The sequence below is a fragment of the Trichechus manatus genome, unplaced genomic scaffold, assembly GCF_000243295.1.
Source record: "Trichechus manatus latirostris isolate Lorelei unplaced genomic scaffold, TriManLat1.0 scaffold00094, whole genome shotgun sequence".
Lineage (NCBI taxonomy): Eukaryota > Metazoa > Chordata > Mammalia > Sirenia > Trichechidae > Trichechus > Trichechus manatus.
In genome coordinates, this window is record NW_004444030.1 from 6251270 (window position 1) to 6262175 (window position 10906).

Below are 10906 nucleotides of genomic sequence, written 5' to 3' on the forward strand. Positions count from 1 at the left end.
ATATGTTATACCACAAACAATGCACACGGACACTTACGAGTCTTAACATAGGAGTGCTTAGTTATAAGGTGAAATCTATTTCCCATCTGTGACTGAGATGGCCAGTGTCAAGAAGAAGCTCTTTGGACACAGAGTTCTAAAAGTTAATTCTAGTACTTGGGGCAAACAGGGCCTTGTCCCCGAGAGGTAGGTAGCACCTATAGCTAATACTGAAAAGACTTCTTCATCTTAGAGAAAACATTATGTTTCTCTGTAACTGAAAAACTCAACTTTTAGGGCAATAGGGAAAGAACATTTGAAATGACAGTTTCCTGGGGAGTGATAAGGAGAATAATTCGGAATAAGCTAGTTTGTAGGCAAAACATTCATCTGACAATACCATCTGATGGTAGACTAAGAGACCAAATAAATGGGCTCTAAGCAACTTTTTACATGTAAGTGGTTACAACGAAGGAAGATGCAAATCCATTCCTGGTGCTACCCCTTTATGCTGGTTGGCAAGCTTTGCTAGTCCATCCCCAGTGAGGAGATGTGCTAGTGGAACCTTTAAGGCAAGAGGAAGAAGCGTCCGTGGTTATGAAATAAACCAGTGGGGTGGAAACCATCCATAACCCATGAATTATTTGGGACAAAAATATGGAAACATTTCTGGAGGTAAGAAAACCCAAAGCCAATGACTGTCTGAGAAGAAGGCTTGGCAGCTCCTTCAGAGGGTATTCTATTCTGTGACTGTTTATAACCTGCTGATCTCTAAATGGCTCTCTCAACTGCCAAACTACGGCAATTAGAAATGGACGCTTTATAAATAATTTTTCTGAGCTGACTGTAATCTATGAGGCTGAGCTGCCAGGGAACACTTCGGCAAAAACGAACCACGCTTGGATCAAATGTGGGTAACCGCACCTTTTAAATAGAAAAGGTGTCTTTCTGGAGACTGTTCCCAGCACAGGCCCCTCTGGAAAGGACAGTGAAATGAGCAACTGGCTCCTTCTTTCTCTTGACAGCTCTGTTTCTTGGAGCCTTTGCAAAGCAATGCAACACTCTAATGGAAAAACAAATCAGGCAACATAACCAGCAAAAATGCTATTGTGGTACCCATGGCTCTTCAATCACTCCATTTTCTCCAGCCTAGCTGCATCAATGGGCTGGTTCCTGGAATGATCCTCTGTGGGCATGCTACTCTAAGATGCCACAGAAATGGCCACTGGCTTGGATATAGGAAAAAGTTTCACATGATTTCCTTCATCACCAGATAAGCTTTTCTTCTCAGTGCTTTGATAAGCCGCATTTTTCTTACCTACTTATTAAAAATGCTCCATGGATTGTGGATGGCTTTTCTGCACCCCTCCCCTCTCTCACCTGTCCCTTATCTTTAATTTATGTTACCCTGGTCTTCTCAGGCAACAAATCTCACAGAATGTTCACATACGGCAGATTTCCTCAACAGAAGATTGCTTTGTCTTCTCTAGCCATCTGTTAGTATCTTTAAAAATACATGACAGGACCAACCCCATGCTCCAATAAGGGAAAGCCTCCCAAACATTAAGGGGACCAAATTTTTGAGAATAGACTTTTTGCCAACTAGTCTCGCATCAAGAGAATTCTTTTGTTGTCCTAAGTATTAGCGATGATTATCCTTATGCTACCTATCCCAGGTATCTTATATAAAGGGGTCATAATAATTATTGTCTCTACTTTATAAATTAGCCCAGCTCCTGTTCCTGGCGGCATCAGATTCTTATTGTGGTTAAATGTCTTTGGTTAAATGTCTATCCCCATCGTCACAAACTATTGCAGGCCCTGAGTCTGGGCTGGACACATCATCCACAGTCAAAGAGCTGGATGAGGACCTTTCACAAGGTAGAGTACCAGGAGAGCACTGACCACCATCCTCTACTTCCTTGTGTGACTTCTTACAAAACTTGAGACTGTCTTCCACGAGGCTGAATGGAGAGCTACAGAGTTTTTCTGAGTCCTGGCAGGGGTAAGAACCATACCACCGGGCTGTTTGTCCAGCTCCAAGTCCTTCAGTTGCCCTCAGGGGCATGTCTTTCTGTCTCTCTTGTAGTAAGTTGGCTTCTGGAAAACCGGAAGCATACGGAGGTGGCTCTGTGGGTCCTTTCAGAGAACATACTTTCTTTTCCTCTGGTCGAGATGCCCTCGCCTTCTTTTTGAGGGACCAGTTTTTCAAACTGGCCACGCCGTTTCTCAACCATGTGCTGGGGTGAAGAGTTACAGAATGCATTTGTGAATGCCACTCTAAGGCGTCCTTTTTTGGATAAGCCAGGTGGCTGCTGGCCTGCCCTGATGAGGAACTGGGCGTCACAGAAGGAAGACTGGAACTGCTAAAGTCAGAAGAAAGCTCTTCCTGTTTCCTCGGAGCCTGAAAAGTGCAATCTATCGGAGAGGAGGTTTCAGTGGGTGTAAACACGGAGTGTTCAGAAATCTGAGAAAAAGCACTGTCCTGGGAGCTCACTGATGAGCCAGAAGGGGAAGTGCCTGGGGAGGATAAGCTGGAGTAACTAGTCCTGGGGCAAATGTTTAATCTTGGGGGTAAAACCTTCTCAGTGTTCTGGTGTGTAGCACTACTCTTGCCTACCTCGATTCCCATGACCAAGCTCTGATTGATAAGTTTTTGCCCTTCCATTTGCAAAGACTTGTGCCGCTTGAGATAATCTTCCTCTCCATGCAAGGGACCAGCTTCGCAGCTGGTTTTATGTTGTTTCTTTGAATAAACCCCCCTGAGATACGTCAGCTTGCAGTGCTGGTCATCTATGCTGGGCTCTGAGCAGCGCCGGTGCACCCTTGAACTCTTGAGGGTGTCTGCTGTGTGTGGTGGTGAATATCCAGGTGTATCTGCATTTACAGGCTGGTTCCTGCAATGATCCCGTGGAGGCATGCCACTGTAAGGTGCCACAGAAATGGCCACTGGCTTGGATTTAGGGAAGAGTTTCACACGATGTCCTTCATTACTGGACGAGCTTTTCTTCTTAACATTTTGATCAGTGGCATTTTTCTTACTGATATCAGTGCCTGTGACTAAACTCTGCTTAAAACATGCCTTACCCTCTTCCTGGAGGGGCTGAGTCTGTTTCATATAGTCCTCATCTTTTTGAGAGAGAATTGCATCACAACTGGACTTGCGTAGCTTTTTCTGATAAAACTCCCTGAGATAGGAAAGCTTTGAGTCTAGATAGTCGATGCTGGGCTCTGAGCAGCGCCGGTGTCGCCTCAGGCTCTTGGGAGCATCTGCTGCAGCTGTGGACAGGTAGGTGGGTGTGCACACACCAGAGCGGGTGCTGGCATGATCCCGCAGTGGGACCTTTATGAACACCGCTGAAACGCTCACTGGCTTGGATTCAAGAGGCCGTTTCATTTGAATGTCTTCATCTTTAGAATGGTCTAAGTCAAAGTCGCTCAGGGTTAAAAGGCCTTCCACCTCAGGCTGGTCAAGATCATAGTCACTGAGGGTTAAGACAGAGTCCATGCTTCTGCTGCCCTGACCAAGCTTCTTTACCAGGTCACTACATGGAGCATCGACATCTTCATGGAGCTCATTTTCCAAGCTGTCATAGGAGGAGTCATTCAGTTGGAAGCAGGAAATATCTGTCAAAAAATCAAACTAGGATTAACATTTTTTCCTTACCACAAATAAAGACCATGTTGCCTTACACAACTATTTAATTTAAAAACAAACTATGATGCTTAATTTAATTTTCTCTTCAGGTAGAGTATTCAAATTCTTACTCTCAGGAAAGAAAGGATCTTTTAAAATCTTTCCAACTGTCATTGCAGAATTAAAAAAAAAAAAAGTTTAGAGTATACTAAGTTTATCTCAGTGCCTGATAAAATTGCCTTTTATTAAGTAATATTACCTCAAAGCAATGAGGACATGTCGTAATACCAAGAGATGGTAAAAATATGAAGGAACTAATGCCAAGTGTACCCAGGTTCTGAATAAGACTCTCTCTTCTAATATGGATCACTGATGGCTATATATAATTAATTCTAGTCTTGGGAAAACCTTTTACTAATCCTATCAAATTCTCTTTTACAAAGTTCTTTGACATCTATGACCTTATTCAATCTTTACAACAACCATAAAAGTTAGACATTACTATTACCAAATTTTATAGATGAAGATACTGATGTTCAGTGAGATAGAATAACTGGCCAAAGATAACATAACTAGCAATTGGTGGTGCAGGAATTCATATTCACATGTCTTCAACACCTGCCCCCTCCACCCTCGTCCTATGATACTAGTTGTCTTCAAACTATTTCATAGTGTATTAGAACTCCAAAGTGTCTTAGGGACCACTGAGGGGAAAGAGAAGAAAACAATAAACAAACACAAAGAACCAGGCAGGGATCTGGGCCTTCCACTCCAGTTTCTACCACAGCAGTTCTATTGTGTATGTTAGGGTGCCTCATAAAGTTCTATTTAAAAAAAGGTTCAAACTGTAACATAACATAGCATGTTGCTACTAACAACATTTCGAAGTCTGAGACCTCATTTTATAAGTTTCTTAATCCCACCACAGTGTTCAACATGCCCTGACCTGTTACAGTGGGCCTTCTGAGGAAGCAGCAGAGGCCTGGCTGGGCCCTACTGACCCAGCTCAGGTGACCCCCACACCTCAGCCACTGTGGGCTCCAGGACAACCACTGCCTCAGCATCTTCAACCAGCCCCACACAGACATGTGGTCTATTTCTCACAAGAACCAATCAAATTATTTACAGTACCTGAGGCATTCTCTCTATTATCACATCTCACTGAAATCTCTCCCAAGAGGGAAGTGATTTCTTCTCCAAATATCCTACAGCAATTTTCAATCAGAAACTGTATAAGCAGGGAAACCTATACAAAAAAGGACAAAAATGAAGTGCTGCTTTTCATATAGCATGTTTATAAATCATATTTCATACATGAATCCTGGTTCTAATAAAAAAAAATATAAAAGAACTCTGAGAAATTTCAGATCTGATATATAAGCACACAAAGCAGTTTCCCCTAAAAAACGATGAACCTTTCAAGAGTCGTTTGGGCACAGAAATTACATTAATTTTCATCAGTGAACTAAAGTTACTATTTGTGGCCTTTGGTTAATGTTAACATTTTTATACCAATGGCTCCATCTTTAAAATTAGGGTAATTTCAGGTAATCTCTATAGAGTGTTTGGGGCAAAGAATATAATTTTTAATTAAAAATTGTAAAGCATCAATTAGATAAAAACTTATAAAACTTCTTATGTAAAGCAGATTGTTGTAAACTTGGGAAGAGGGCATTCTCTGTGGATTTGCTGTGAAGGAGAGAGGCAGTTGGAGGGAAAACTTGTCTTCTGCCTGACTACAGTCCCATGCAGCCTTCCCTCAGGCTCCTAACAGGAAGTGCTTTGGGAAGAGGTAAGATTTTACTGGGATGCTTTGTGCCTCCACTGAGACATAGCGGAACCTTTCAATAGTTTCCTTACCCCGATAGCAGAGGCAAAGATGGTAGCTGAACAAGTCTCTGAAGGTGCCATAATTGGCAGGGGCAAGTAGAATATTAGAAGCAAAGGGAATTAATATCCTCAAGCCTCTTATTAATTGCCAGGCCTAACGGGTGTGATTTCAAGCAACTACTTTATAAAATAGGGATTATCACCACCTCTATTGTTTAGATGAGGAAACTGTGGATCAATGTAATTAACTTAGCCCCAGACTGTACATCTGGCAAGTGATAGGACTGAGAATCAAAACTTGGCTTGTCTAACTCCAAACCTCTTGCCTTTTTTTTAAATCACAGCAATTGCTTTCTTATCATTTTATATTTTAAGTAAGTTGTAACGTTTAGCCTCCTGAATGGGAAAAGAGAAGTAACTCAACTGTTACTATAACTTTTATACTTTATAAAACACCTTCCCATAGTCTACCAGGATAGGATAAAACACTCCATAGTCAGTGTACTCAAATTTATATGGAGTAAATTAAGGTATTTAAGAAAACGCCTTTCAGAATTAGTACCCCAAATTTCAGGTTCATAATGGGGACTCAGTCCCCCAGGGCACAGAAATGAAAAACTTCATTACCTTTTTTGTAAATTCATTTTCGAGCTCTGGGCTGGAGGAAGTAGGAGGCCAAAGAATGCTTGGAGCGATACACACCGCTAAATTAAACGCAGTCATCTGATTGGATGAAGAATGTTGCTCAATGTTGTGTAATACTCCAAAAAGATACCTTAGGAGAACAACATTGGCTCTCGGAAGCTGGTCTAATAGCCTAAAGACAAAAAATGCACTCTTTAAGCAAGACATTTCACTTACAAATTTGTAAATGCAAGCAACCCTCACCTGGCGTGAAGAACCAGGCAGAGCAAAAACACTGTTCAGATATGAATGCATTTCAGTTAACATGGTACCATGCCAAGTGAGGACTGCCTCTATATAAGCACTGGGGATACACACACACACACACAGACACACGCACACACACACGCACGCACACACAAATATTTTTGTACATTGTCTTTACAACTCAATGCGAGTTTAAGTGAATCCAAAAATATGCCCTGTAAAAAAATGCTGCCTGAAATATTTCCCTGAAACTAGTACAATGTATTTTAACTTAGGCAAATCCTATAACATTTCAGAATATACTAACTGAAAGCCCCAAAAGCTTTCTGATGAAATTAAACAGCAATTAAATTTAAAGTGCTCCTTTATTTCCAAGCAGCACACAGGAAGGTTGTCTCTTGACGAGCACCCAAACCATAGCTACCGAGACTCCAGGTCTGTTTTGAGAGCTTACGTGCTGATCTACCAGCTGCCAAGGTCAATTCTGGCCCAAATGTCTTTATATTGCTGGCGTCACTTTCATAAATAAGTCTAGATTACAAAGGTGTATTTTCCAGTGTTCCCATTTTGTGATGGATGAAGAATTTTTCAATTTCAGTTCAGTGAAGTGAATTTTTCTGCCATTTCTAAATTTTTCTACCATTCAGAAAACATATATATATATATATATATATATGAATGGTAGAAATATACATATAAGAAAACTTATATATAGATAGATACATCTATACATCTATTATGTATATCTATCTCTATATCTCTCTTTACATAAAATACATTTTATGTTTCCAAGTTGAAATTCATAGTTATTGCTTTTTTTTCAACAAGAATTTGCAACCTGGAGAAAGAATAGTCTGACTACTGTTGCACAAATAGCAGAGAGTCCTTTCTTCAGTTCAATGGGCTGACAATGCGTACAATTTTGTAAGGACAAACTATGAAGACCTTTGAAATGGAACAAAACATTACTGGGTGTGTCCAGTGGAAAATAAGGCATTGTCTAGCACGTCCTTTGGGTTATCTGATTCTATGGAGGCTTGAAGTTTGAGTTATTTTACAGCTCTGTAAATTGCAGACAACTGATAGCAATGCACATAATACTTGTGTCTAGACTTGAAAATTCCGTCTAAAGGAGGGATAATTGATTCATCTACCCTCTCTGTAGAAAAAGCCAGTTTTCCATCTATTTAAATTCATTTCAGCATTTCTGATTGATCTATATAAGCTGTGGTACTTTAAAATCGCCTTTGAACTGGCTGTAACATCTTACTGGTCCCCTCATCACTGATTTAAATAAAATCTTTCACGTGTTCATTTTATAGTTGTACGAAAGTCATAGTTTTATCTTTTAGAAATATCATCCTTTAATAGTTTATAGGATATAGAATTTTATAGAATTTGATGCTCATTATCTGAATGGTTTCTGTCAAACTATAATGGAAGTAGAAGTAATACTGTGTTACACAGCCTTGGTTTCTGGTGTCTTTCACCATTGTACGATGTTCTTGTCCTGGTAAAAAACATCTATCAATAGTAGTGTGTAGGTAATAATTCATATTTGAACATTGCTAAGAAAAATCTTCTAAGCAAGCACATACAAATAAATGCTACTGGGATTCTTGGGTTTTCACCACACTGGATGTATTGCTTGAGTCTGTGTTTCCTATTCTCTTATAATACAGGAAATATTCAGGAGGTGAGGAGTTATGGCAGCAATTTGTCTTTGCAGGAGTATAGACAATGCATCCTTGCCGATCAGACTGGGACTTGGCAACCACTCTCCCCCTTTCCTTGACACTTCTCCTGAGTGACTGCCTCTCTGCTGTGCTCCCACTGCACCCCCCACATCTCCTTCATAGCACTGATTATCCGCACTGTGACTGTAACTCTCAGTGTATTCCCCTCTCTACTCTACCCAACTGTGAGTTCCCTGAAGGGAGGAAATAGATCTTTTATCTTTGTATGAATTCCACTGCTGAATGATATATATAAGGAGTTGTCTGGTTAGTTAAATATTTACCAAAATTAAGATCATAAAACTGTAGACTGGGGCTACAACATTAGCTACTAGACTAATGGATTTCAACTCCTATCAGTTTCAGATCTACACAAGGTGTACAATGGTCAAGCATTCCATATTAATAAGATTAGAGGGAAAAAACAAAAATTACGATGACAGCAGCTAGCATAAATCTATTCTTAAACTGGACCCTATGGACATGACTTTGACAGTTGTCATTACTTTACTAGAGAAGTCTATAAAATATAAGCCTTAAAAAAAAACTATTTTTGAGACATGGCCAAATTAGAATAATTACCTTTGAATTGTATTTATTTTCTCTTCATCATTGCCTTGATCCATTACACAGACCCAATGATCATACAGATCTGCTGAAAAAATGCTTCCTGGAATATTTCGTAGAAAATCCTTACACAGAGGGAAAAACAAATCATTATTTTCATGCCAAATATATATTGGAGAAATTAAAGAGAATACATTTCCTTGAAAAATTCAGTCAAGGCCACCCTTCTTTGGATACACAGAGCTCTGTGCCAACTGACTTGCACACACAGAGACATGTGCTTTGATTTTTTCCAACAAAAACCTGAGGGATGATCAGAGTCCTTACTATGGTGGGAAAGATAAAGGACAATCTGTTTGAGCCGAAACCTCCTGTTTGTCTACACTGCAGCAAACTAGTACAATATGACAGGGTCTGGCAGTAAACCATCCGAAATCCTTCCCCCTATACAGAAATACATATTTTGCTTCCATGTTTTAGCCACAGTACACTCAATTCCCAGAAAGAAACATTCTAAAACAACAGGCAAACGACAACAACTAAAATTCCTCCTCTCACAAGCCAAGCCTGGGTCTGATGTCTTAAGGTGTGTACTCCTTAGAAGAAAACAACTCTCATTATAGCTTCATTATTCCATTCTTTAAATGGTACATAAACTCAATTCTGCAGACTTGAAAGAGGCAAGTGTTGGGAATATACTAAAACTCCCAATGGGTTACCATATGTTTTCCCTTACAACTCCTTGGATTGGAACATATATACCCTTGGAAAAAGAAGAAAGTTAGATATGTTACTACTTCAAGCCCCTGAGTTCTGGGGTACCAAAAGTATAAACGCAAGCTGTTATGGATTGAATCGTGTCCCCCCAAAAATATGTACTGAAGCCCTGTGATCCTGTTTGGAAACAGAGTTTTTCTTTGGTGTGTCAATGAGGTCATACCAGAGTAGGGTGGGTCCTAAATCTAATCACTTCTGAGTTATAAAAAGGACAGAATAGACATAGAGACACACACAAGGGGAAGACAGATACCAAGGAATGCCAAGGAATTTCTGGGCTATATATAAGGAAGGACTCTCCCCCAGAGTTCATGCCCAGTTTTGGACTTCTAGCCTCTGAAACGATGAGAAAATAAATTCCTGTTCTTTAGGGACGCTCACTTGTGGTATACATGGTTATGGCAGCACTAGGTAATCAAGACACAAATTTACTAAGTAGTGGCCTGGAAAATTTGACTTACTTTATAGGACTGAAGTAGTGATGCATGATTCTTAATACCATACAATCAATCTCTGAATATTTCTGAAGCTTTAGTTCTTTTGTGCTAGACTGAGGGGAAGTGATCATGTGCCCCGGCCAATTTACAAGGTACTGCTTTCACTAGCTTCACTTAAATAGCTCAACATTTCTTCTAGTAATAGCGAGTTCCAGGAAATGCACCAGGATGTTTGTGAGGTTCACAATCTGCTGATCACTCATGCAATCGTTCTACACATATTTACTCATATGTGCCAGGCACTCTTTGAGATGCTAGGGAAAGAGCAGTGAATAAAACAAAGTCCCTGTTGTTGTTGTTGTTAGGTGCCGTCGAGTTGAGTCTGACTCATAGTGACCCTATGTACAACAGAACGAAACACTGCCTGCTCCTGCGCCATCCTCACAATCCTTGTTATGCTTGAGTCCACTGTTGCAGCCAATGTGTCAGTCCATCTCATTGAGGGTCTTCCTCTTTTTCACTGGCCCTCTACTTTACCAAGCATGATGTCCTTCTCCAGGGACTGATCCCTCCTGATAATATGTCCAAAGTATGTGAGACATATTCTCGCCATCCTTGCTTCTAAGGAGCATTCTGGCTGTACTTCTTCCAAGATGGATTTGTTCGTTCTTTTGGCAGTCCATGGTATATTCAATATTCTTCGCCAACACCACAATTCAAAGGCATCAATTCTTCGGTCTGCCTTATTCATCATGCAGCTTTCACATGCATATGAGCCGACTGAAAACACCATGGCTTGCGTTAGGCGCATCATAGTCTTCAAGGTGACATCTTTGCTTTTCAACACTTTAAAGAGGTCTTTTGCAGCAGATTTGCCCAAAACAATGCATTTTTTGATTTCTTGAACTGCTGCTTCCATGGGTATTGATTATGGATTCAAGTAGAATGACATCCTTGCCAACTTCAATCTTTTCTCTGTTTATCATGATGTTGCTTATTGGTCCAGTTGTGAGGATTTTTGTTTTCTTTATGTTGAGGTGTAATCCATACTG

At 40.3% G+C, this 10906-nt stretch overlaps 1 protein-coding gene across 1 annotated transcript in view; it reads right to left on the bottom strand.

Moving 5' to 3' along the window:
- Positions 1-1747: 1747 nt before the first annotated feature.
- Positions 1748-10906, bottom strand: part of ARHGAP20 (Rho GTPase activating protein 20) — a 133285-nt gene continuing 124126 nt past the window's right edge. The window contains exons 12-15 of the mRNA XM_004382487.1: positions 8656-8765; positions 6074-6263; positions 4748-4862; positions 1748-3606 (exon numbers count right to left, since the gene is read on the bottom strand). Of these exons, the coding sequence (XP_004382544.1) occupies positions 1748-3606; positions 4748-4862; positions 6074-6263; positions 8656-8765 (2274 nt within the window). The remainder of the gene's footprint in view (positions 3607-4747; positions 4863-6073; positions 6264-8655; positions 8766-10906) is intronic.